General features: G+C 40.1%; 2 protein-coding genes across 7 annotated transcripts; one reads left to right on the top strand and one right to left on the bottom strand.

Annotated features, from left to right (window-relative positions):
* Positions 1-954: 954 nt before the first annotated feature.
* On the bottom strand, positions 955-5,160 carry iqcd (IQ motif containing D). Of its 2 annotated transcripts, none has more exons than XM_042091046.1 (5): positions 5,083-5,160; positions 3,069-3,728; positions 2,236-2,469; positions 1,916-1,987; positions 955-1,347 (listed from the first exon to the last, which is right to left on the bottom strand). In XM_042091046.1, exons 2-5 carry the CDS (start codon positions 3,717-3,719, stop codon positions 1,066-1,068), a joined length of 1,239 nt encoding a protein of 412 aa, XP_041946980.1. In that variant the 5' UTR covers positions 3,720-3,728; positions 5,083-5,160; the 3' UTR covers positions 955-1,065. The 2 variants fall into 2 exon arrangements, with proteins under 2 accessions (XP_041946980.1, XP_041946979.1); XM_042091045.1 differs by lacking the exon at positions 5,083-5,160 and adding an exon at positions 4,080-4,433.
* Positions 4,349-26,783, top strand: tpcn1 (two pore segment channel 1). Of its 5 annotated transcripts, XM_042091040.1 has the most exons (28): positions 5,060-5,189; positions 11,618-11,748; positions 12,185-12,361; positions 13,375-13,488; positions 14,077-14,207; positions 14,487-14,575; positions 14,679-14,713; positions 15,416-15,474; positions 15,647-15,746; positions 17,907-18,023; positions 18,289-18,413; positions 18,502-18,550; positions 18,801-18,864; positions 19,009-19,053; positions 19,159-19,215; positions 19,652-19,705; positions 19,821-19,893; positions 20,031-20,138; positions 20,746-20,817; positions 20,952-21,041; positions 21,135-21,250; positions 21,392-21,438; positions 21,724-21,792; positions 22,107-22,209; positions 22,585-22,721; positions 23,818-23,898; positions 24,125-24,226; positions 24,302-26,783. In XM_042091040.1, exons 1-27 carry the CDS (start codon positions 5,090-5,092, stop codon positions 24,224-24,226), a joined length of 2,445 nt encoding a protein of 814 aa, XP_041946974.1. In that variant the 5' UTR covers positions 5,060-5,089; the 3' UTR covers positions 24,302-26,783. The 5 variants fall into 5 exon arrangements, with proteins under 5 accessions (XP_041946977.1, XP_041946974.1, XP_041946976.1 ...); XM_042091043.1 differs by lacking the exon at positions 5,060-5,189 and adding an exon at positions 4,349-4,367 and having other exon boundaries at positions 24,125-26,783; XM_042091042.1 differs by lacking the exon at positions 5,060-5,189 and adding an exon at positions 11,235-11,397 and having other exon boundaries at positions 24,125-26,783.
* Positions 26,784-27,883: the final 1,100 nt, after the last annotated feature.

Genomic DNA, 27,883 nt, shown 5'->3' with positions numbered 1-27,883 from the left:
AACCAGATGTGCCGTAGATCTGAACACCAGAATGCAAATGGTCAAGCCAAGGCAAGAGTGATTTTTTTCTGTAGGCATTGTACTGTGTGGGTCCATGGGTTAGACATATCACATCCACAAAAGCTTTAAAACATTTTCTTGTTATTAAATTGTTTACAAATATCAAATAAATTGGGACAGCCACGCGGCAGAATACTCATAAACGAAACAGTGTTCTGATTTTATAATGCAGGTCTGAAACTCTTGGATAATAGTTTGCAAGGCTGGGTTGTTTTAAGAGAAAACTACTTCTAAATGTAATTATGCTATAACAGCTTAGGCTTTATTGACTGGAGTTTACTGTAAAATTGAATGAGTGCCTCTGCTCATGTTCTGTGGAGTATTGCAAAATGGCAGTGCTGATATGTTCATTAAGTTCATTATATGTCCATTAAGTCCATTATTCATCTCTACAGATGACTTCCTCTTACAATTCTTAAAAAGTTGCTGAACTAAAACATCTCGAGGGGTGGTGCTGTTTTTTTGTTGTTTTTTTGCTGTCGATCAGAAGGCCTTTAGATTTCAACTGAAGTACAGTAATGAGTCATGATATCCATTCTATTCTTCCACGGACACCTGGTCAGAGTCGGGAAGTCTAACACCATGACAGTACAAAGAGAGACACTGAAAGTCTGACTCTTAAGCTCTTCATTGTGGTGCATAGGACCAATTGAAGCAAATCACCTTCCCATACATGAATACTGATAGAGAGACGGGGAATTCATTGCATCGACTTATAAACCAGCAATAGTTTTGTCATACGTGTTAGTTGTAGTGCATACGAATGATCCTCTTTATCCTCTTTTAAAGACAATAATGGTGAAATTGTCAAATCTGCCACAGAATTGTACCTTCTCTGTTCAGAGAAACATAGTGAGTGACAAAAGTGACCCCTAAAGGCCACACTGGACAATATGCACTCAAATCAAACAAGTTGATGCTTTAATTTAAACAACTTTTCAAACATATAAAATATCCAGATGACCTCTGATAATAAAAAGAGCCACCTCAGTTTTTTACTCCGGTTCATTTGCCCTTCTTGCCTTTGCCCTTCTTGCCCTTCTTGCCCTTGGCCTTGGCCCTCGTGGCCTTGCGCACTCGGAAGCCCCTCCAGTAGGCCTGGATGACGGTGGCGGCCCGGCCCATCACCTCTCTGGCCCTCTCCTCCTCCTCCTGCCGCTGCTGCTCCAGCCGCCGCTCCTCCATCACCTGCGTGTACTCCACCTCCAGCATGCTGTAGTGCTCCTCCAGCTCACGCAGCTCCTCCTTCTCCTCCTCAAACACCTCCGCCATGTCCTCCAACTCCGTCTGAGCCACACACACACACAGACACACACAAGCACACATACACACACACATACACACACACACACACACACACACAAAGAATGGTTCTGGGACTGAACAGTGGGCCCATGCTTTATATTACATGGCCCAGCTATGCTATTAATGGCAGATATGACATACAGTAACAAGGGTAAGCACTAGACATTAAGTGTTTAGAATTATGATGAGGCTACAATGTCTATTGACCCCTTTACGGTTCACATCAAAAGAAAAATCGCCATTACCTAAGACTAATTTATTAAGGTACAGTTTGTGGTCCTGGGGTGACAATGACCAATGACCTGACACATACCTTGACAGCTCAACATGCTTGTCTATTAGCTGTGCCATTTTTCTGACCCCATGCTGCATGCGCACCCAAACTAGGCTCTGGATGTTTACAAACTTTTAAGGGGTCTATAGATTATGACAGTACTGTTATGTACTAATAATATGTTTCTATACTCTGTAATTCTGTAGTCATAGATACTGTGTAAAACAACCATAACCCTGAACTACGTATACTGTGTTACTGATATTTCATTCATACCTGTTTTTCACCCATGTCAGAGTCATACTTCTGAATCCAGTTCTCAATTTCTGTCTCCACCTTATATTTCCTCTTGAAACATGAATGGCAAACATAATTCATAGTTAACTAAATGAAACATAAAAAAAAATACAAAAATAAATTGTAAATGAATAGAAACATTCAAATAGTATATTTTCAGTGCACAGCAAGTCATTTTTTTTTCGAGCACAAAGAAATGAAATGAACATTCATCACAAAATTGGGGATGACCTGGTATGATTGCTGACTACTGTACTTTCATTTGTATGCATGCATAACATTCCACAGAGGTTCCAGACCTTGCGTAGGCCCATCTCAACCTCAAGGTTGTCCACGAGGAGGTTGTTCAACTGCACCCTCAACAGGTTGACGTCCTGCTGCATGCTCTGCTGACGTCCATATGACGTCTTCTGGTCCGACTGGTTCTGCTTCTCTGCCTCCTGACGGGTCCGGGCCACAAAGTCCTCTGAGATCTTTTCCATCTGGTGCAGCGAGCTCTTCAGGTGACGGATGGTCTGGTTCTTCTTGGAGATCTATCGGGAGAACCAAGGGTGATGGGAAGGAAGAAATATTTATAAACATTACATAGATATGGACCCTTCAAGAGAATTCCATTATCAGCATCATAGTTGGCCCTACAAGGCTTCCTTTTTAACATTCCATATGTTATCTTAATGCAGAGGAAGTAGATTGGGACCCAAATAGAACGTTCAAGCATTGTTTTTGTTTTTATTGTTGAAAGGGTCCATAAGCTTAAGACATTGAGGTTAAATAAGCAGCATGCAGAGTAAAAGACAATAAGTCATTCTCATATTTCTCAATGTTGCCTGTCATTTCTCTACACTTGGGACTTAATAGGACCACTGAAAAAGTGTCCAGATATATTCTATGTAAATACTCAAATGATAAATAAATGTTGACCAGAGGTGTTATATTGTATGTTATACATCCCTTGTGTAAATTGTCAGAACTATAATTGAGGCTTTTCACTTCTTCGTCCCTTAAAGTGTCCTGTGTTATACAGTAACATTCTTGACTTTGACTTCGATTGGTGCTGAATCCTGGTGTGAAAGCGGAATCCAGGCATGAAGTGCTACCTATTGGACATTTGTGCTGCTCGTCGGTCCCCTACCTCCTCATCCCTGTCTTTGATGGCAGCAGCCACCTCTGCCTCCAAGGTGGCCACCAGCTCCAGGTTGCTGTGGTATCGCTGGGACATCTCCTGCATGCGGCTGATACGCTCCCTCTCCTCGGCGGGGGTGGTGAGGAGACGTTCCAGCAGGACCGATCTCAGCCCGCACAGCCCCTCAGTCAGCCCCTGAAAGCCCTTGTCCCTGTCTAACCCCAGGTCCCCCAGGTTCGTAATAGCTCTGCCAGCTGCGGGACAAGCTTGGATCTTCCTGAACAAGACCTGGAGAGAAGAGTGGACAGCATGTGCTGCGTCTGCCTTTTCTTTGGCCTCTGGCATCTTCCTGTCCTCTGTTTGTCTCTCAAGAGTCTCGTATCTCTCGCCAACCCTCCAGTGATCACTTAAGGTTTCACTTAGCTCCATGTCCATGCTAACAGACAGCAAGCCTGGCTGGGATAAAACTACAGGCAGCCACGCAACCATCTCTACTTTTCTGATGCATTCATCTAGAATACCAGCTATACGCTGGGTTTCCAAGGACACCAGTTTCTTTCTGGATGGGTCTACAATCTTATGGGAGTCATCACGGATGATTTTGGTTTTGGATGGCGAACAAGAGACTGTTTGCTGTTGTTGTCCTTCACATGAAAGCATACTTTAGCACTGTAAAAGGAAATTGACAGTGTATTTAAAACAAAGTCTATAAAATACGTATTGTTATCACGTCCAACCTCCAAAAACATGACATTGTTAAGAGGTTCCTGAATTGGAATGATTCAGACCTGTAACTAACTCCAAAAACGAAGGTCAAACTGTCACAGTGGATGCAATGAGAACAGAGATTGTCAACTAGACAAACTAATCATAGGCCCCAGTTGTAATACCCTAGTGGAGTTAATTCACTATTAAAATATAGGCCTCCTTCCAGTTTATGTCAATATGTGAAAGGAAATTCCTATTAATCTGACATCTTTCACCTACCATCTGCACCAATACAAGTACACTCGAACTTACCTGGAATGCTGTAAATGTTTAGCTTACATTAAAGACGGCCGCTCGCGTTTATATCGCACCTTTCTCAAGGTGATTTTACACGTTTTAGTCTTGTGTCGCTTTTGTGTCTGCTTACGCTATCTACCACATGAGCAAAGTATCAACTAGTGGTTGCTATGAGATTGGCATGGCAACATAAACTCGCAACATCCACCACAAAAGTAGTTCATTCGATGCACTTACACCAGCTTTCTTTTACGATAGGCCTACAGGCATCGTTGGTTAAAAAATAACTAAAATGGATCTTAGGTAAAGTATTTCACATGTTTTTTTACACAGTGACCGTGAAGAATCGTCACGTTTGATACCTTTTTGATACACAATTTGTATACCCCCTGGCAACTTTTATTTTGACAGTGAGACATGTTTTGTTCGAGACGGTTGACGACATGTCGTGAATAAAAAAAAATTACCCTCTTGGGATACGTTACCGCTACGCCGTTAGCTGCAATTTAATGCGCTGATATTTCCCTTCATATAAACTGAAACTTTGTAACGTGACTAACCTTCTTGCATGAGAGAAAAGACTCTCAAATTATATTTATATTTTATCGTGGATTTAGACACCAGGGCAAGAAATTAGCAAGCTCCTGTAAAGTGGTCTGGTAAGTTAGCCAGTTAGCAAACCTCAACGTTAACGTTTGTGCTGATCAGGGTTTTTAATATCAACTTTACTAATTTAATGCAAACCAGGCAGGACATGTTTACGTTAGAACAAGTGCTCTCCTATGGAGCAAGTATTAGCTAGCTCTCAGCCATTATTAACTTGACACCTCAGGTTCACAACAAAGTCAAACTTCATAAGTCAGCTAGCGTTAACCAGGATAACGTGAAGTTAAAGGCGTCAGTGGATTAATTAACTTAGTTGGTAAGCTCTGGCTGTCCGTTATACAGTATAGATGAGGTGACCAACAAAGGGATTTTTAAAAAAATACTTTCATCACGATTAAACGACTTTGATTACCGGTGAAATGGCTGACGGTGACGACGATGTCCCCTTAATTTTGACCTGGGACGACGACACAAACAGCGGTTTGCTGACGGACGACGCATCTGAAAGACCCGATGAAAGTAAGTTATGTGCTGTTTATTTATTTTGCTTTTCCGTGTTATGAAGGACGCACAGAATCGTCTTATCTGGAGTTTTAAACTTATTAGCTGTCCGCAGTTTGTACATTGGCCGTTTTCCCCCCGAAACTAGTAACGTTACTTAGTATGTTAGACCGCTCATTCAGGAGCAGAGTTGCATTGCTTTGCGTTCTGTACAATTAACGTCACTCCAATATTTTCTTGTACCCATCTACTTTACGACTATAATCTGTTCTATTAATAGCTGATCTATATGTTTTTGACTGTGCTAAACTCGTAAACTGGCGTTTGTGACGTTGAGGTCATCTGATGCTCATTGTAATGTAAGCTTACGCAAACGATGTAAGCTTAATTGAGCGTGTGTCAGACAACGATAGTCCACATAGTTCACTGTAATCGTTGGCCAACTCACAACAACTCCTGATTATGGCTGTGATGATATACTTTCTCAACACACAATGAGATGAAGATAAAGCATACAAAAGTAGCCGAGTTGTAGTTGAACGAGGCTAAAATACTGATCACACTTTAATCAAAATACACGCGTGTTTGTCGTCTTATTGTTTGTTAGTTGTTAGTGTCTTTACACCTTGAATATGTTAATGCCTACGTGACTAAAAGTTGTTTACACGCGATGTCAGTCGCCTATTGTGTTCATTCTAGAGACTGCTAAAAGAGGGATGCTGCGCATAATGGATAGAAAGTTGTATAGATAGGCAGATAGATGGACAGTTTGGCTAGATGGCTACATACTGCTATACAGCAAGGTAATTGCTTGATAGGAAAGGAGTAAGTGAAACCATCGAAGTAGAACTCTACAGCCGAAACCAGTGTTATGTTGGAGTTTCAACTGTGGACTGGCCTTTGTACCACACACACACACACACACACAGAACCAGGAACTGACCTCCTGTGTCAGCATTTAAGCAGATACCTCTCTGTTCTCCATACATGTTATCCTGCCCCCCCACACTTCCCCTCTTGTCTGTGGTGGTGAGCTGAAGGGGGTGTGTGTTTTTTTTGCCCTCTCCTTTTGTGTTCCCGTATCAGCAACAGGGGTGCAGTATTGATTTTCTGTCCTTTTGCAGCTATTAGAGATGCACCGATATGGAATTTTAGGGCCGATAACGATAACCGATGACCTGTCTGGAACTGAAGCACGAATGGTTAGCATATTTCTAGGTAATAATACAAAACCCAAGCTAAAGTAATGCAAATATAATACTAAAACACAACTTAGAACTAGGCCTACTTATGTACTCGTCCCCCTAACGAGTTTGTTTATTGGTTTCCCCGACCAGCGCGGTAAAGTGCAAACACACCAGCACAAGACGGCTCTAGATAGGGCTGAGCTCCGCTCTGTTAAGGTTAAATGGCGGATCATTCACGAGAGGATTTTGAGATGCACAGATTCCCAAATGAACGCATATCCACAGATTTTGTTAGAGTGGTGAAATACATTCACACCGCTAACATTATATTGAGGAAAAAGTATAGCCAACCAAGATTAAGTAGCCCAGTGTAGCAGGACGGACCTTACATAGGCTAAATTAGGACTTTAAAAAATATCCGCGCAAATTATCGGCCAGAATTCTGTTATCGGACCGATAATAATATTTTCATTTTTTCACTTATTGGCTAATAATATATCGGCCGCCGATATATCGTGCATCCCTAGCAGCTATAGATAATTGTGCTTGTGCTCAGCATCTTTTAAGAATCAGTAGGTTGTCGGCCCATTTCCTGGAATAGATAGATAGATAGATACTTTATTGATCCCCAAGGGAAATTCAAGGTCTCAGTAGCATACAGACAACACACACACATTCACTAACAGCAGAAAAAGTAATTAAAAGTATATAATATAAAAACACAACTAAGCAATAAGGACAGTAGAAGATAAAGTATATACTAAATTTACTAAAATACAAATTATACTAACTAACACTTAATCTAAATCAATTCTAAAAACAGTATCCACATAGTGGTGATTAATCAATCAAGAGGCGCTTGCAATGACTGAGGCAGGGACTGAGCCTGTGATTCTCTGTACATAGTAAGGTAAGGTGCTCTGTGTGAGTGAGTGTCATGGTGATAGTGCAATGGTGATAGTGGTCATGGTGATAGTGCAAATGAGTAAGTGCAACAGTGCAAGAATAGAGTGTATATATATATATATATATATATATATATATATATAACTATAACTATTTTAAGAAAAGGTATAAGTGTGGCCACAGTTCGGCTATGGCATGGAGGGAGGGGTTATGCATATGTGCTAATGTGCTAATATAGCACGCAAACAGTGAGGCAGAAAGACAGTGGTAAAAAGTGGCTAGTGGACAGACAGTATGGACACATGACAGACAGTATGGACACATGGAGGGGGTGAAGAGGCAGACAGACTATGCAGAGAAGTCTATCTCTCCTCTTCCCTTAAGTGAAGCATTGAACAGTTCAGGCCCTGGGGACAAATGACTTCCTCAGTCTGTCTGTTGTGCATGGCAGTGAGCGTAGTCTCCAGCTGATCAGGCTTTTCTGCTTAACAATAGTGCTGTGAAGTGGGTGACACTCATTGTCCAAGATGTTGATCAGTTTGTTCAGGGTTCTTTTGTCAGATATTGAAGTGATGCCATTCAGTTCCAATATCCAGTGATGGTGGGGGTACGATAGCCTGTGATGATGGAAGTGAGTGTTGCACTGGTATTGAGGGGGGGTGGGGGCTGGGGGATGTTGGACAGACCACCGCCATTGGAGCTGTTGTAGAAGTGGTTCAACTGGTTCACCCTGTCCAGGTCCCCCTCCACAGAGCTGCTGCTCTTCTTCAGGCCAGTGATAATCTTCATGCCGTCCCATGCCTCCTTCTAGTTGTTTTCCTGCAACTTCTGTTCCACCTTCCTTCTGTAGTCCTCCTTAGTCTCCTTCAGCTTGACTTTGAGTTCCCCTTGGACGCGCCTCAGCTCTGCCATGTCCCCCTCTCTGAACGCCATCTTTTTCCAGTTAAGAAGGGTCTTGACATTGCTGGTTATCCAAGGCTTGTTGTTGGGATAATGTTGCCAATCATGTGTTGTGATCTCGCTGCTGGAACGAGGTTGGTGTTGTGAAGCCTTGCACACGTAGCCTAGAAATCTAATTTGCTGCCAGGGCTAGTCTAGCAACTCTCCGTTGGCTTGTGAGCTCGAAAAATTAAACTTCTATCAGGCCAATCAAATTGTGTATAGAGTCGTTAGGCAGGCTTAACATAATGATTGATGGCAGAGTTGCAACGGTTTGGCTTGAATCCCCTGCTACTTGAAAACAAAGAAGATGGATGTTGCTGTTGGCGAACAGTGTGACACGAGTTAAGCTTGTTTTAAGTTGGCAAAAGTTTGAACTAGCCAACTAGCTCCGCTGGTGGGAAAACGCATAGGACTCATAGCGCTGTCCTATTGCGTGCAGAGGGAATTTGAAAGACAACCGATTATCCTGCCCCTCGGACTGAGCACTACGAACGGTGAGTCCCCAGACCCTACATTTTAATGTGGGTCTGGCTCGTCAGGCTATTGCACACGTACAGTTCTCCCGAAATAGATGCCCGGGCGATAAGTGCCCAAAGTGCGTTGCAATATGTCCGCAGAGTAGGGGGAGTTTCCTAAAAGGACTTTGCTTGGACTATAGGCTATGGCTCAGTGTTATTGGTCATTGTGTTTAACTTGTTCCATACCGATGTTTGGTACTGAATTGAGGGATAGTTAAGAGATTTAACTCCAGGCCAGACAGTGTCATCCTAACACATGTTCTCCCAATTGAATGAACACAGGTTATTGCCCTGTGTCACCATTTGGATTTTGAACTAGCCTCAGTGTCTTTCTGGCAGTGAAGCCTGAAGTTCTGTAGTGTACTGTAGTGTATAGACTCTGTGTGAAATGGCCTTTAGAGTGACAAGCCCCAGATCATAGAGTCAAATTGCACTTAACCCGCCTTTCCTGTGTTATCATTTAGCCTGGCCTTCTAACTTTGTCCTTTTGGAGGGATCTTATGCTTTATGACATGCGTGCCCAGCCCTTATGCTGTAATTAGCCTAACTTGCTTAAAGAATACTGGCCCTTGTGTTTTTTGGTTTCTAAATATTTCTACCAGGGAGGGGCGAAAACAAAGTTATCCTGTGACTGCAATGGAATTTAGCTTTTACATTTTGGGGGTAAACAACAAAATTAATGACAAGCACGTGCTCAGAGGATCCTGCACTGTCCATGGGTGAAATATGCACACAGCAAACAGACCAGCCTAAAGAAGGTGTGACCTTAGAAGAGCTTAATGTGGTTTCCAGGATTTATTTTGAGTCGTGGAGGGAGTAGGACAGTGCTTATTCATAAGGTCACGCCACTCCATCAGAATGGAGTTATAAAATGTTGCAGAAGTCTGAGGCACTCACACGGGTTAGGCCTAGGCTAGGCTATATGTTTAAAATGCCTTTAATCTCACATCGCTATCCAGTTAAAACATGCCTACGCATTGCAGCATAATAGCCTTCATTAGGGCATCAGGATGGAGTTATATTAAAATAAATAGTGTAGTTATTTCCTGTGTATTAGCCGCATTGTGTAATAACCGCAGGACAGTATTTTATGCAAGTAAAAAAAACAAAAAAAACAATATTAACTCATTGAGTGCCAAAAACGTAATATTACGTTTTTAGCTTTTTTTTTTTAATTATGAAACTAGACACTCTAACACACCTTATATGTGATTTTGGGAACTCTGTGATGAATGGAAATTAAATATATGACAATCGTGAAACATATGAAAATGCACAATCTGGACATTTTATCATAACTCGGTTGCCGCTTTGGGTCAAATCAGTGAGCCATGCACGTCAGGTCAAAACCAGGCCATTTTTTCGTGGGTCTATCACTAGGTGGCAGTCTAGCCAGGTCTCGCTGATCACTTCCCATAAAGTTTACACAAGTAAGTAACAGGCAACACTTCATATTTCATGAAAGACGTTATATCTCCATTTCTAGAAAAAAAAACAGCGATTTTGATGAAAACTAGCCACTGTTTAGCTTGGGATTTCTCAGGAGTAGAGGCGTGTAGAAATACACGGTTTGCACCCACCGAGAGCTTAAAGTCTCACCTTTTAATCAAGCTATTGTATGTGTTCATAGCTATAACACAGAATATGCTGTGGCTGTACAAAAATCATCAACAATGGTCTAGATTGCTGGCACTCTAGGACAAAGCTCTTGAAAACAGCTTGCCATTCAATGAGTTAATACCATATTATCCGCCCCCGTGTATTAACCTCATAGCTGAAGAAATTTAGCAAAATCAGTGTATAAACCTCGGCTAATAGTTGGGAAATTACAGTAATGGTTTAGTCAGCTCACGTTTCTGTCTGTCAAAGAACGTCTACAAAATGTGACAAATGTCTGTGTCCTACTTTGGATGACTCACTTTAGCCCTGTCTGTGATGTGCCTTGACTTGTAGAAGATAGGCTACTCTTGAATCAAATTAAACTCTTATTTGAAACATAATTACTGATGTGTCTGTTGGATCATGCCAAACTGAATATCTGAATTACTCTATACATTGTCACACCTCTTTGAGGTTTCAGAGAAGCGAGTGTTGTTGTTCACACCCCTCTGGGTGGTTGTGTTGACTAGCCTCTTTCAGTTCAGTGTCCTTAAAGTCATGCACATACTTTCACAGAGCTCCACACCCAAGCACAGTTGTCATGTCTAAATAACATCTGCCTGTGTTCTTTTTTTGTTGATACTATGATTTAATAGCTTAAAAATCTAACACAGGCTCAAAAGCTGTTAGCCTTTTGATGAAAGGTTAGCCTTTTTGTCTTTTGATGAAAGCTGTTAGCCTTTTTGTCTGAAAAGATATAGAATATTACATTGTATCATATTGTATTTGGTAGAAGATGCATCTCAAAGACTGTGAGATAAGCCTGAAAGATCCCAGCCTCCACTGTCCTTTCATCAGGATAAGTGGAACGGACTGTACACTGTCTCTTGTGAATGATTAATCTCCAGTGTGACAAACATGGTCAGACAGGGTGCTGCTTTGCTTAACTGCTAGTATCCAGGGTGCTGTCCAGTCGGTGTGGACAGTCCGAAAATAACGCAGCTATGGAGACCAGTGGCCAGCATGACTTCAAGAAAGGAACTGAAGAGTGGCCAGTTCACATTTCCTCTTTAGGGAAGTTTGCGTGTTGTGGTATGTCACTGTTTGGGAACACTTGCCAATCAGTGGTGTTCAGTCCAGTGGTGCTTTGGTTTGTCTAACCGCTGTGTTTCCTGCTCTCACGAGACGTGCAGTCCGGCTCTAGAATGTTGCATCGAGGGGTGGATGTTTCACCAGCCGAGTTCGATTTTTGTGTGTGTTTGAAACTTTGTACTTCTTGCTCTTGGATTTACAGATGGAGTTAGTGGGTACAATATCATGAACAACACCGCCATGCCGAACCCAGGACTACCAAGCACAAGAACCCAGACTTCGCTTCAACAGAGCTGGGAAATGAACTATCAAGAGGCAGCCATTTACCTACAGGTACATCATTACATATTTATTACATATTTGCATATGTATTCATTTGCCAGACACATTTATCCAAGGTGACTTACAGCAATAGGACAACATTTATGCTACAGAGCTACAACTACAGCAATAGAATAACATTTAAGCTACAGTACAGAAGAGACTAGCTAGGTATCATATACTCAATACCTCTGACTCTTTTAATTTTTTACTTTTATGCTTTTACAATAGTCTTAAGATTATTGTATTTTATGCACATAAAAATATAAAGGTGAAGATGGATGGAATTTAGTAGTTTTATCCAAAGAGATCGTATGAAATGTATGAAAAGATTATATCCTAGAACTTGTGGAAATTGCTGAGCTTTCTTGTTAGAACAAAACCATTGAACAAAGTTGATAGCACTTTTAAACAATGTTTGTTTGTTTTTTTTTAACCCCAAACACAGGAGGGCGAGAACAACGACAAGTTCTTCACCCACCCGCGAAACCCACGGGCTCTGAGTGCGTACCTGTTCGCCCACAACCACCTGTTCTACCTGATGGAGCTGGTGACGGCGGTGCTCCTCATGCTGTTGTCCCTGTCCGAGGCCCCCGCTGTGCCCTCTCTGCGTCTGGACGTATATGTATGCACCTGATTGTGTGGGTGTTAGATAGACAAGATGGATGGACAGATAGGACTGTGTCCAGCTTACTCAAAATGCTGGTCTAATGACTACTCAAATAGCTTAAAGTTCAGTCTGCCAGTGTACATGAATGAATAAGTCAGGATGAATAAGCCAAAGCTGGTATATTATTCTTAAAATGTGAGGATAATTGCCATTTTGGTATGTGTAGTCTCCATAGAATCATGCATGCCTGCCTGTCATGGCTTCCTTATCCTATGGACTACCTATATAATGGCAGCCTCTATAAGATGGGTTTCTTGTCAGGGTGCAAATCTTCCTGCCTTTGTGCATGTGACAACCATAACATATGACAGTGTTCATGTACTTCAGAGACTCATAAAAAAAACAGTCACACAGACACTGCACACACAGAGTAATTCTGTTTTAGTGTGTGTTTGTGATTTGCACCGTCAGAATGACTTGAATAACTGTAACTTTATTCTCTGACCTCTAATGCTGGAACTGACAACCAGGAGCAGAGCCTTTGTTTATGCTGTTGTTTCATATGAATGTAAATGCAACTGTTTAACCCTTAAAGGTGTGGGTGAACATTCTAACATACGATTCTGTTCTGCAACAATTCTGGTTCTAAAATTCTATGAATTCAATCAGAGCCCTAGAGACATAGATATATATGCCTAGATAGTTCTGATATAAGGCTCTGAATTCAATGAACCCAGATATTCTTTAGAACGTTCATTTCCCAACATTCCCGTCACACCAGTGTTACAGTCCACCTTTAAGGGATAATGTACTGTGTCCATAAGCTTACAGATAGCATACACAGAAAGGGCAAAATTAATGTAGAGTAAGGAACAGACGGGTCTGTCCATATCTGTGAATGTATTCAATGATGAGCATAAACTAGCCGTTAGCAGGCCAGCGCTATGCCCACTCATGCCCAGTCTGCTGCTGTGGGGGATCTCTGCTCTGTGATGGTCCTCGTCACTGAGCACACTTGTCTTCCTCAGGTGCATGCGACGCTGGAGCTGCTAGCCCTGGTCATGGTGGCGTTTGAGCTGAGCATGAAACTACGCTGGCTTGGCTTCCACACTTTCATTCGGCACAAAAGGACCATGGTTAAGGTAAGGACACAGTGAAACATATAGCTATAGGACCGTGGTTAAGGTAAGGACACAGTAAAGGGTATGGCTATAGGACAGTGGTTATGGTAAGATCACAGTAAAGAGTATGACTATAGGATCGTGGTTAAGGTATGCATACATTAACAAGATTAGGGTTATGGTATAGGTACAGCAACAGTATGGGAATAGTAACAAATTCACTGTTATGGTATGGGTATAGTTAAACACCTATGGTGAAGGTATGGAATATGGTTATACAGTACTGTAGAACCATGGTTAAGGTAAGGACCCACTATCAGGACTGTAGGTTTTGGTTTGAATACAATAACAGCACCAAAATTACCATATGGGTATAGAGGAAGTACTATGATTCATGCATAGGTGCAGTTATAGTTATATGATTGTTTGTTGTTTGGGATATCCTGTGTTAATGTTTCATATCTTTGCTTTGCCTCATGTCTCATTGTTTTGCCTCATGTCTTGTTGCTTTGCCTCATGTCTTGTGGTTTTTTCCTCATGTCTCGTTGCTTTGCCTCATGTCTTGTTGCTTTGCCTCATGTCTTGTTGTTTTCTCTTGGATTTGGCCAGGCGTGTGTCCTGTTCATCCAGTTCATTGAAGCCATCGTGGTGCTGGTCCGGCAGACATCTCACCTGAGAGTGACCCGGGCTCTCCGGCCCATATTCCTGGTGGACTGTCGGTACTGTGGCGCTGTGCGCAGGTGAGAGATGGGAAGGCTGCATTAGGGAAGTGGAATGCGATACTGTACGTGGATGAACTCTACTTACTTAACATGGAAAAGAAAACATAGAGTACTAAATATAGGCATTCACTAGTCCTGCATCACTCTACAAAATTAGTAGCGAATGGAAATTAAAATGAACTTTTGTTCTAATAAATGTTTATATTAGTGTTTACTTTTAAGACTTTTATGTATTTGTTTGTTTGTTTGTTTGTTTGTCAACTCACTTCCTGTGTCCCCTCTCACCTGTTCCTCCAGAAACTTGCGGCAGATATTCCAGTCCCTTCCTCCTTTTATTGATATTTTGCTGCTGCTTCTGTTCTTCATGGTGATCTTTGCCATTCTCGGTAAATCTGCACTTCCTTGTCTGCTACTTTTAGACGCCACTAATAAATATGACTCCTCCTGCGTGGACTGCAGTTCTCATGTTCTTGTTCTCACCTTCTACAGGTTTTTTTCTGTTCTCATATAATCCAGCTGATCAAGTAAGTCAGATTTGTGATGTTTCAAAATAATTTAGGGATGCAACAATACATTTATGAATTAGTTGTCAACTATTAAATTATTCAGCAACTATTTTAGTGATTTAGTTATTTTATTTTTTTTAATAGTTTTTAGAGAAATACCTCAAGGATATTTTTCATGGAAAATATCTCAAAACTCTTCTTAAACTTAAATATTTTGAGCTGTACATGCTCCTCAATGACGGTAAATAAATTATCTTTGGTGTGTTTTCACCATTTCCTGCTATTTTATCAAACAACTAATCCATGAATCTCAAAAATGATCGACAGATTAATTGACTATGAAAATATTTGCAAGTTGCAGCCCTAAAGTAATATGACATTTAAGCACTGAAAGAGAAAAATGGAATGAATGTGTGCAATGTCAAATGCAATAGAATATGGATGTGAACTGACAATCCCGAATGCTTTGTTTAATGAGTTCTATTTTGGGCAATGTGTAAAGCCATAAAAGATTATGAAAGGGTAGTCATGGGTATCGTTGTCAGTCAGGGCCAATATTACCACTATGTCCCTGAACTTTCCTTTGGAAAGTTAGTGGCCTGCTATAGTTTGCCTACTGTTAGCTTGTTAGCTGTTAGCAGACTGCTGTAACTTTGAATGTGCTCTCAAAGATGCTTGTTTTGGTGACTAATCCCATTCTCTCTCTCTGTTCTTTACCAGTATTTTAGAACCTTAGAGAACAGCATAGTGAGTTTGTTCGTCTTACTCACAACTGCCAAGTAAGAGCATAATGTTATTGCATTCAAACATATCTCTATCTTTTCTATTTTTTCCATATATTCACAGCACTTAAGAGCTTAGGCATCTAGCATCTTGAACATCTATCTAGATCTAGAATAGGAGTCGATTCATTCTTTAAGGTGCTGAATGTTTAGTGTGGTCTCTCCCCAGTTTCCCAGACGTCATGATGCCAGCGTATTCACGGAATCGCTGGTCTTGTGTCTTCTTCATAGTGTATCTCTCCATTGAGCTGTACTTCATCATGAACCTGGTGAGTTTTTTTTATTTTTTTTTTTTATTATTTTCCAGACATGTGGACTCGTGTCACATGACTTGGGCTCGAGTCAGACTCGAGTCATGATTTTAATGACTTCAGACTTGACTTGACAAAATTCGGCATGACTTGCGACTCGACTTGGACTTGAATACTATTCACTCGAGACTCGACTCGGACTTTGCCTCTTTGACTTGTGATGACTTGACATGTCTCGAATCAAAAACTAAATTTCCTGATCGTGGACCAGTCACCCCAGAGACTCTTTCCCTCCGCGACTAAAAAAAAAAAAAAAAAAAAAAAATGGCGGAGACAAGCGGCCAGAGCACAGTTCAGTGCTGCCGCTACCCCCACACGCGTTACGCACTGTGTGTAGGGCACCAAGAGACAGAGGAAGGACCAACATTTAGCCAATAACCAGTAGCTTTACTGCAAACTGATTTGCACTCTTGTTAGAGAACGTTTAATGTCAAAATGCACCAACAGCATGTTACATAAAGATGATACTTTTCGAGTCCTCTCCATTAAGATCCAACTTGAACTTATGCTAGCCTACTGCATTTAATTGAGAACGCATCTAAGCACGCACAAGAGGGAGAGAAAACGAGTAGGTTCCAGCTGGCTTGTCATTGTTGATGATGATTTATATCTTCTTTTAAATATGACACATATAAAAGGAAATCGTGAAGGCAACAAATACGAGATTAGAGGAGATTGCGAATTTATCCGGTTCTCACTAGCCTACTGTTATGAGATCCAGGTCACTATGACATACTAGCTGCACTCACTGTGATTTGGAAAATGGACAAGAATATGAAGAGTTGTCTTTGCCTTTGTGTAATGGAACTGGTGAGTCTTGAAGTATTCAATAATTTATTTACATGAAGCACATGATATGCCGATTGAAACGCATTCCACTCAGCTACTGTAGCTAGGTGGCTATAGGCCTACTGGCTACCAGGCTCATAATTCGCTTTTAATTGCAAACAGAAAATGTCAAGCAAGCATCATGTCATAGGCTACATGCTTCTCTTTCCAAAGGAATGAAATCTGTTTGTGCCAACTTAATATCATGCTTATCATTGTTAATATTGTGCTATACATGTAGCACAAACAATGTTTGAGTTTGTGGACTAGCCATAGGCTATATTTGAATGGAGCTGGTAAAAAAAGATCATTATGAGAATGTGTGGACAGTGGTACACAATGGGCTTAAATTGACAGTGCACAATTTACAAATGAGATAAACGGCATCAAATGTGTAGTATTTCTTAAGAAATTAATACTTTAAAGTCAAAATTACTGTCATATTATCTTTTAAATAATATAAAAGTGTTGACCTTGGCTTCCTTTATGAGTCACCACTGTCATGTAGCTATCCGTTTTGTACAGATTACTCAGGTATGCACATGTGTATATTACACAGGTATGCGCATGCATATGTCGTAAAAGATTTCAAGACAGAAACATTGAACATATTTTAATATGTATTTATAAAAAAATACTGTGGATTAGATGGAAGTGCTAAAATTATGATCGATAGTCTAATAATGGCATTATTAAGTGAAGAGTACCTCATGACTTGTTCAGGACTTTAAAAGATTGGGACTTGGACTTGGACTCGACTTGGCTTTGATGTGACTTGGACTTGGACTCGACTTGCCCTTCTCTGTATTTACTTGGGACTTGACTTGGACTTGACTGCTAAGACTTGGGACTTACTTGGGACTTGCCAAACAGTGACTTGGTCCCACCTCTGTTATTTTCTAATGAGAATGGATGCTGGTTGCTAGCCTAGCATTGATTACTGTCAAATAAATCACTGATCGACACAAAAAGTCAGCATGTGGGAGATCAATGATTTTGCTGAAATTTGAACATGGTGGGCTGAATGCTCTAAGTAGTGCTGGGTACAGTAACAGTTGGAGGGTGTGAAATATTAACTTAATGAATAAAAACATTATTTTGGGGGGCTTTTATGCCTTTAATCTGATAGGACAGTGAAGAGAGTGACAGAAAATAAGTGGGAGAGATGGGGTCGGAACAGGAAATGACCCGGGTTGGACTCAGCCAGATGCACCATAGTGCCCCCTAGTGGCACTCTGTTAATGAATTCATCCTCCATCTCCACTCTGTGTCCTCTCCTTTCCCTGAAAGCTCCTGGCCGTGGTCTTTGATACTTTCAACGGTGTGGAGAAGATGAAGTTCAAATCCCTGCTCCTCCACAAGAGGTCTGCCGTAGAGCATGCCTTTCAGCTGCTCGTGAGTCGACAGGTGGGTTTAGGGCAGCGGCAAAAAATCCATTTCAGAAGATGTTTAATTAGGATTAAATACACCTGCTAAATAAGTACCATAATCAATCAATGATTGATTGATGTATGATTGATCAATGAGTACTGTCCCTTTCAAATAAATGTATGTTGATAGAAGTGCATATCTGTATTTTGCATTTTCATTTTGCATAGAAAGGTGTCTTTTGGATGAATGTTGAAGTTTATATACCGGTATGTGCAATATGCTGATGATTGTAATCCCACAGAGACCGGACGGAGTGACTCTGAAGCAGTTTGATGGTCTCATGCGTCACTACCGCCCCCGGATGAGTGCCCGGGACCGCTTCCTTACGTACAAGGCTCTTAACCACTCAGGAGTTTCCATGTTAAGGTACGTCAGTAAGTCATGCAGTTTGTATTGACATGGTGACCACGATGCCCCATTTTAAAATCTGTATGTTATTATTATTTCTTTTCAGTTTGCAAGACTTTTATAAGTTCTACGAAGTGATTGGTCTTAAATGGAAGGTATGGTTGCATAGTCATCATTTAATGCTCATTATGACCAAACTGTGGAGTGGTTGAATATTTAGATTAATACACATCACATGTTTGCCATTCCTACTTCATCAAATGACATCTTGTGTGCTTTTTCCATATTACTCTTGTTCCATTTTAGAAATGTCTTTGTGTTAATAGATCTAAGTACATTCAGGGTTTGGTTAATTAGATGCTGCTTCTAGTGTGATCAACATGTGTATGTGTACTTCTGTCTTAGGCTCGACGGAGTGGAGAACATTGGTTTGATGAACTACCGCACACAGCTTTCCTCATTTTTAAAGGTAACACCATCTAATCTATTCATTCATTCTAAGATTCTAATATGTCTGTTTGTTTGTTTGTTTGTGTGGGTGTATCCCTTTGTTCTTGGTGTTTTTTTGAAGTGTTTTGTACTGTTATGACTAATTTCACGTTTTGCTCAATAGGGATAAACCTCCTTGTAAAATCCAAGGCTTTCCAGTATGCCATGTGTAAGTGCATGTTCTGTTGATTTTCCCTTCCTTTCTTTATTGCATGCATGAAGAATGTCATTCAGTTAAAACATGTTTGTTAATTCATGTTTATTTATTCAATAGACATTGTTGTTGCTGTTAATGGGATATGGATATTAGTTGAGACTACAGTATTGAACAGTAAGTTTTCTGTTTACATGTTTTCTGTTTACATGTGCACAAATGAGTAAAGTGAACAAAAATGTATATTTGTAGAGTTTGGTTCCAAAACGTTGTGTCTCCGATTTTAAAAACATTAAAAAGTCAGGCTTGTCAGGTGTGTATTTCAGGTAATATCAATCAAATTGTGTTGTTTTGATTAAGTACAGATAAATCTAATAGCAATACCCAATTACAGTTCTACTGAAATAACTTGTAAACAAAATGTAAAAAAAAAATATTTATGGAAATTCATTGAAATGGTGGATATGGCGTTTCGGAACCAAACTCTTCATTTGTTGACACATGACCAAGGAATATACATACACAAGATCTATAGTGTGTAGTCACTACTCAGACTAAGTAGTCTACTAAAACAGGCCTTCCTTTACATAACATGTATTTTCTGTCCCCACAGGTGATGTGTCATGGTCCAGATTTGTCCCTTGGAGCTATGTGGTCTTCCTTACAAGTAAATGTTTTGTTCTACATTTATTTGTTATACATGTGTGCACAATATAGTACAAGAATAACCATGAACATGGCCATAGTAACGTGTGTATAATTTCTTCCCTTGTCATATCCAGTCTATGGTGTTGAGGTGATGTTAAAAATCACAGGTCTTGGACCACTAGCTTACTTCAGCTCAGGATGGAACTTGTAAGTTTGTGCACCTCTAGCACACACATTTATTGCATTACATAGAGTATCTAACACACAAACAACACATGTTGCAAATGCCTAACATTAGTCCCATATACAGTATGTAAACTTAACTGATCTCTTCCTGTTATCAGGTTTGATTTCTCCGTGACTGTGTTGGCCTTTCTGGGCTTGATTGCTCTGGCCTTCAATATGGAGCCATTCTACTTTATTGTGGTTCTCAGGCCTCTTCAGCTTCTGAGGTATTAGCATGAACCTGCTTGCTGTATTAAGCCTTGAGCCTGTTTGTACTGTTATAACTCTGAAAGCCTTAAGCCTGTTTATACTGTAAAACTCTCTAATCCTTGAGCCTGTTTATACTGTATAATTTTCTAAACCTTCAGCATGTTTAAACGGTATAACTGTCTAAACCTTAGACATTTTATTCTGTATAACTCTAAACCTTGAGCATTTTTATACTGTGTAACTTTCTAAACCTTGAGCATTTTATTCCGTATAACTCTGTAAATCTTGAGCATGTATACACTGTAGAACTTTCTAAGCCTTGAGCTTGTTTGTACTGTAAAACTGTCTAAACCTTGAGCCTAAAACTATATAACTGTAAGCAATGAGCCTTGAGCCTGCTTATATTTTAAAACTCTAAAAGCCTTGAGCCTAAAACTATATACAGGTAACTTTGAAAGTCTTGAGCCTTATTCTACTGTACTGTATAACAGTTTGAGCCCTGAGCATTCTTACACTGTATCTGTAGGCCCAACTACCCATGGATGCTTTGAAAATCTGATTTGCTCCTTTGCAGTGGTTCTTCTGATGATGCATACTTTTGCTGTAATTTTTTTTTTTTCTCAGATTATTCAAAATCAAACAGAGGTATCGCAATGTGTTGGACACCATGTTTGAGCTTTTTCCACGTATGGCCAGGTAAAAGAAAATATTTTCTCGAAAAAGTCTTTTTGTCAAATTCTCTTAAACATTCTCAAACATTTTTACTCCATGTGCCTGGCGTGTTGCTGTCTGTATGAAACTCACTGTCCAGCTCTCCCTTGTGTCTGTAGTCTCGGCCTCACCCTCATCATCTTTTACTACTCCTTCGCTATTGTTGGGATGGAGTTTTTTGCTGACGTTGTCTACCCTAACTGCTGCAAGTAAGTCAAAGATCTGTTGTTGTTGTTGTTGTTGTTGTTGACCATTTAAAAACTTCAGGAGACTGACGCTGCCATTCTCTTTGTCTTATCTAGCACCAGTACTGTAGCTGATGCCTATCGCCAGATCAACGTGACCATTGGCAACGTGACAGTCCTGCAGGAGGGATACTATTATCTCAACAACTTCAACAATATTTTGAGTAGTTTTGGTATGCATGCATTATTTCTCACATACCTCTTATAGTTGCAGATAACATGTTAATTTCGTTTATTTCTTATACAATACCTTACATTGTGAAGTCACAAGTCTGGATGCATGGTCTGCCAACTATCTCCTCTGTTTCCTTTAGTGACGTTGTTTGAGCTGACTGTAGTTAACAACTGGTACATCACCATGGTGAGTGATCCGGAAGAAAAATACTCCTTCAGGAGTTTAAAAAAAAAAAAAAAATATATATATATATATATATATATATATATATATATATATATATATATATATATATAAATAATACACATACATGTATACATACATACAAAAATAATTAATATAATATTAAAATAAACTGGTTATGTCATCCAAGTTTTTAAATTTACAATTTCATTATCTCCATATTAACGGTAAGTCCATGAACATTTGCCTGACACACTTAATTTCATTTCTGGTGTTCTTTTTCTTCAGGAAGGGGTGACCTCTCAAACAACTCACTGGAGTAGACTCTACTTCATGACTTTCTACATTGTCACTATGGTGAGAGACTTTTATTTTGATGAGCACATTTCAAAGAAGTTAGCTGTTATCAAAACACACCTTGCAGGTTGGCCATGGAACTAATGTGAGACTTTTTTGAAATCTGGACTGCAGGATGGTTTTAAAGACCCAAGAGTAAACAAGTTTAAACAAGTTTAAAAACTCAAGAGTAAACAGAGCACAGGTGTTCAGCTGTGCTGAAACTCAACTGAAGATGCTTGTGAATCATCTGTCTAGGCAAACTGCTTCTTTGCATTAATTACTGATAATTACCATCATTTATTATAGTTGTTTTGTCTGTTTGGCATACATAGGTTGTGATGACCATTATCGTGGCCTTTATACTCGACGCGTTTGTCTTCAGAATGAACTACAGCCGCAAGAACAAACAGGAAGAAGCTCTCGAGGATCCAGAAGGTCCAAAGCTTTCATGTGCACAGATATTTGAAATAAATCCCCTCTTGAACAGATGAACACATTGTTTAATTTCACATGTATATGTGCAATATGTGAACTTACCAAAACGATCACATCAGTATATCATATCAGACATCGGTATTTCAAAAAGGCTTCAGTGTAACTCTCTTCAGAACTCTCTTTGTAATATATAAAGCGCATTTTCAAGCACAAAGGTAACTCTTGAGTGCTCTCCTTTGAGTTGAGTCCCTGACCTGTTACTATGCATTTTTTTAACATATATAACAAGATCTGGTAGCATTGTGACGTTACAGGTTTAGTAAAGTGATGCGTTGAATACGTTTTAATGAGAATCCTTCCCTCCTTTGTTTCCAGGTGAGAAGGGGATCGTGTTTGAGGCGGAGGTGAGCCGGGCAGAGGCGCTGCAGGCACTGGAGTTCTACAAACACTCTCCGGCCAACTCCAGCCTCAGCTCCCTCCACCAAGTGTGTGTGGCCATGGAGCGCGGAGGGGTACATTTCTTAACCCGCAGCACACACACACACACACACACTGACACACACACATACATACATACATACATACATACATACATACATACATACGTACACACACACACACACACACACACACACTTGGGTTGGGCCTTATGGAACCAAATCAGACTCAACCAAATCAACCAAAATTTTGTATGTGTGTATCACGACTTAAAACAAAATTCTAATTCCAATTCTACAAGTACGGATCTGTAATACAGTGACAAATCATCCTACAGTTCCAAATATTTTACCATTACAAATTTATTCTACAGTTCCAAATCAATGCTCTACGTACAAAAAGCTGCCCTACAGTTACAGATCTTTTCTGCTTACATAATTGTAAAAGGGTTCTCCAATGTTTTCTCAGTTAGCCTTTTAATGATATCAGATTAGTACATAGAATGTGCCTTTGGAACATTAGATGCATGGTTGCTGATAATGGGCAATGTAGATATTGCATTAAAGATCAGCCATTTTTTTCTACAACAGTCGAGAACCCTTTTGCAATTATGTAAGCACATAATGTAATCTGAAAACTGCTGCCCTGATTAAACAAAAACATGCAACTGATCTCAGCTGGTATTTTCTCTATAATGGAGTGGAATGGAAATTTCAAAGTGACCCCAAACTTTTGACCAGTAGTGTATGTGTGTGTGTGTGTGTGTTACAATTTGTAACTGTAAAACTGATTTCTGACACAAAACTGATTTAGTTTATACAAAATGTGTTCAATATTACCAATATGTTCTTTACCTACAAATCCTATGGTTAAAAATCTATTGTTTCAAGTCTTGATACACACATACAAAACGTTTGAGTCTGATTTGATTCCATAGGGCCTCAGATCATGGAGGTGTGGACTGTAACCAGATACTTAACTCATTTCGTTAGGTGTACTTGTTTTTTGCTAATGAATTCTTGATTCACTGATGGTTTTGAACAAAGACAAACAACTGCAATGTGTTGGATGTACACCTGTGTATGTTTTGCCAGACATCATGGTTACATTTGTGAAAATACTTTTTTTTTGTTTTGTTTTTGTTAATTTCTCAAATGTTCTTTGCTACAGCATTCCTCTGTGGTCTTCCTTGGACGACGGTCACGCACCAAAAGTGATCTCAGTATGAAGATGTACCAGGAAGAGATTCAGGTTGGTTTTTCGGAATAGGATGACAAGGGTTGTGAATGTCAGAGCTAAATACAAACAAATGTTTTCCTGCAGTTAACAAGCACTCACATATTTAAGCAACTCTGAATAAGTCACATCAAAATGAATCCCTGGTTCTTGTAAAAAGCCATCCATGAGCTTTCCTGGAGTACGGTAGTGGAGGTATTGTGTTGTGTGGATTTAGATGGATGTGTTTTATGTGTTGTAGGAATGGTATGCGGAATACTCCAGAGGCGACCTCACTCCACTGGGCGAATCTCCTGAGAGTGACCTCGACTGCCCGGTCATCTCCCCGCACAGTATCAACTAGGCCCAGGCCTGCCCAACCCAACTAGGCCCAGGCCTGCCCAACCCAACTAGACCCAGGCCTGCCCAACCCAACTAGGCCCAGGCCTGCCCAACCCAACTAGACCCAGGCCTGCCCAACCCAACTAGACCCAGGCCTGCCCAACCCAACTAGACCCAGCCCTGCCCAACCCAACTGACACTCACACGCTCTGAACCCTGCGTTTTCTAAAACGGAGCACTCCATGGACCAGGAGACGGTGTGATCACGCCACATTCAATGGATATTTGTGGAACTTGATACACTTAATACCATCCTGTTTCTTTAAGTAAACTGAGGAGGGCCTGCCCCCTTCCTATCCCGCCCATTCCCCACTCCACTCTCTCTCTAAAGGACCAGGAGAGCTTCTCAGAGACCAATTGGATGTGGTTGCACATTTCAGGACCCTTTAAAAAAAAAAAAAAAAAAAAAAAAAACAAGTTAACATGACTTCAGCAGTGCTGCAGGATGTTGAGAAAGAACAGTTGGGTCACGAGTCCAGTCGTCTACCCAGATGGGGCTGTAGAGTTATCGAAGCTAAGCTAGGTCTTCCTGCCTTTTCTATGTGTTTTAGCATTAGTATCCTGTCCATGTTACTAGTAGCCACTATGGCGTCATGTCTTACGAAAATGCCTATGAAAGTGCGTTCTTAAAAAAAAAAAAAAAAAAAAAGCAGCAACAGGACCTTCGCCGTGACCATACACTGCTACGAGAAACACCAGCTGTGCTGCTGTGGCACACACACTTGTGTCCAGCAGAGCCTGTCGTTCTACTCCTCTTTACCCTCGTTTTCCAGACCACCAACTTGCTTCTGAGTTTAATTAAACCTCTATTGAGGTGCCATAGCTTTATGATCCTATTAGGATCATGTCGATGTGTGTAATAATGTTTTGTGTTTGGATGCCCTTACATGTATTTTCTTGAAGTTAAGTAGGCTTCGGGCCAGTATGAGGTTGGCTGAGCGTATGATGGGGGTTGACACCACATCGCACTGTAATACGACACCGTGCCCTTATACTCATATCCAGTATTATGGATATCTCGCAGTATATCACTTTTTTCCTCAGTTCAACACTATTTGTGACAATCATGCGCCATTAACTCCAAGTATTGCCACAGTCTTTCCCCCTCTTCATCTTAGCTTATGATAAGTTAATCAGGAGTTTGTTATGTTATTACAACTTAAACCCCAAGATATATGGACAAGCAGTCAGACCGCATTAACACAGGTTATATATTTTATATATGTATATATGTTTTATTTACATATATATAACACAGGTAATTACATTTTTGTATCTCTATGCATTTGATATTTTTTTCCTCAATTATTTTAACAAAGTGACATTTTTTAAGGCCCGTTATGAATAACACTGAAATTCAAGATGTTGTTTCAATCTCTACACATTTTCAGTTCACGTCCAGCACTCCTAATGACTTATTGTCACAATATGTGTTTTTTTCTTAGGCCCATAGGGCACTATGTTACACAGTAGCCCTGATAAAACTTCAAATAAATACTAGATTATGTCAATAAATTAAAATAGGTGTTCTGGTCTTCCTCAAACAGTTACGGAGCAGTTGTAATACTAACTATATATTGGCTGTTACTTGAACTAATATATATTAATTTAAAGCCAGTCAAAAATTTAAACTGCCCAGTTTCTCATCTATCATTTCAGAATAATTTAATTAATACATTTTTTGGAGGGCCTAAAGCAATTCAGAGTTATGAGTGGGCAGGTCAATTTTCATCATCAGTAACTGACCGCTCTAAGAGCAATACATTTAATCCAGTAAACCAACCACCATGGATCGATCCCTTTTGCTTGGAAGTAAAGGGACAAAAAGCTGGTCTCTGGTGGTGGTGATGTCTTGCCCTGAGTATATTGCACATTAAGGGTGGGAATAGGATGGCGGTGGGAATGTGTGTGTGTGTGTGTGTATGTGTGTGAGTGATGTCACAACGCAATGGAAATGTCATGTGACTGAGATTGAGTGATATATTCTATTCCGATTGCGAAGTATAATGTTCTCAAATAAATCACTGGGCCTCATTATTGAAATGCAAACAAATAAATTTCATACTATATATTTATTGTTTTTTTTTTTTTATTATTATATATATTATATGTCAAGATATATCATTGTCGAACGCGCCTCCTGCAGATCTGCTTGTTTCACTGACAACTGGTATGTCACTATACACAAATTCTAACCAATTTGGTGTTTACATAGATGACCCTGAAATGCCTCAACCATTTTAATCATACTCTTACAATATCAACGTACATTTACAAAGATTTCATCAATGAGGCCCAGGCTGTTCAACTCCCCTATGAACAACATCCTGTCTTTGTGCAATGTCACTAGCTCTGGTTATGCTGCTTCACCTCCACCAATACTGGATGATGCAGCTGTTTTTTGTTGTTTTTTTTTGTCTGTGTTTAACCCATAAAATGTGCATTACATCTTTTTTTGTTTATTCCTTTGTTTGTTCCTGAAATGTATTTAGACAATAAAAGGTATATACTTATGTTTATCTCTGAGTGAGCCGGAGTTTGTGTATATCTCACAGGTTGACCTTCCCAGTCCTCCTGAGTGAGTCAATATGTAAATGTATTGATCAGTATAATCAAGTTCTCAACTACTCATGAACTTCACAAACAATTCACATCAAGCACTGTGTATTTGTGTTTGGGTTTCTTAACTATTTATGGAACAATACCGCATGCAGACACATTTTGAAATCTCCAAACAAAGATGATTTTGGTGCAGTAAGAACTGTTTCCAATAGTAGCCAACAGTAGACTGGATCAGCCTAGTTCTACTGTGAAATCTGACTAATCGTCGCCAGATCCAATTCAGAGCCAGCTACCGATGGAAATAATAATAATAGTGGAATGAAAATAATGACTTTTTATATTTACAAAACCATAAACATACAAACCATAACTCTGTAATAGCCGTAAGAGCACAGGACACTAGACAACTCATTCCACCATTCTCATTCCAGGATCATGAAATTCAAGTAGCAGACCCAGTGTAAGTGTCCTAAAGGCCAGAGTGAGGGATTTGAATTTAATTCTGGCTGCTCTAGGAAGCCAGTGGGTAGGCACTAAGAGACGTTTCATGTGCCCTCCTTGGCTGATTAAAGACCAGACGTGCTGCAGCATTCTGAATCAACTGTGATGGTCCAACTACACAAGCAGGTAGGCCAGTTAACAATTGTAATCGTCTAGTTTATAGAAGCATGGCCTGCACAAGAAGCTGTGTGGCATATTGTCAGATAAGTTCTGATCTTCCCAATATTGTAAAGGATTGAAATATAGTCCACCATCAATTATGACACCAAAATTACGTGCCGATATAGTTGGGGTCAGTGAAGATTAACCAAGCTGGATGTTAATCTGTTGGGGAATAGCTATATTAGCTGGGAACAACAAAAGCTTGGTTTTGGAGAGATTAAGCCATCATGTCTTCTATAACAGCAGCTGTGTTGAGGCCCTTCCACTTCTACTCACTGCATGTTTTTATCTCTACTTGCTGTTCACTCAAATGCTGGTACCCTGGTCTGCAGTTACTGGTATATTCATTCCTGCTGCCAGTGAGTACACAGTGACTTATTGCTAATGAGAAGTT

The sequence above is a fragment of the Alosa sapidissima genome, chromosome 5, assembly GCF_018492685.1.
Source record: "Alosa sapidissima isolate fAloSap1 chromosome 5, fAloSap1.pri, whole genome shotgun sequence".
In the NCBI taxonomy this organism is placed as follows: domain Eukaryota; kingdom Metazoa; phylum Chordata; class Actinopteri; order Clupeiformes; family Clupeidae; genus Alosa; species Alosa sapidissima.
This window is presented reverse-complemented; position numbering and strand designations above follow the sequence as displayed.

Bases quoted from the DNA above. Each gene is read 5' to 3' on its own strand.
- iqcd (XM_042091046.1), bottom strand. From the start codon at position 3,719: ATGCTTTCATGTGAAGGACAACAACAGCAAACAGTCTCTTGTTCGCCA. The intron at 2,470-3,068 runs GTAGGGGACCGA...TTCTCCCGATAG, and splicing joins TCAAAGACAGGGATGAGGAG to ATCTCCAAGAAGAACCAGAC. The intron at 1,348-1,915 runs GTATGAATGAAA...TGTGTGGCTCAG, and splicing joins CTGACATGGGTGAAAAACAG to ACGGAGTTGGAGGACATGGC.
- tpcn1 (XM_042091040.1), top strand. From the start codon at position 5,090: ATGGCTGACGGTGACGACGATGTCCCCTTAATTTTGACCTGGGACGAC. The intron at 11,749-12,184 runs GTACATCATTAC...CCCCAAACACAG, and splicing joins AGGCAGCCATTTACCTACAG to GAGGGCGAGAACAACGACAA. The intron at 23,899-24,124 runs GTTGGTTTTTCG...TATGTGTTGTAG, and splicing joins TGTACCAGGAAGAGATTCAG to GAATGGTATGCGGAATACTC.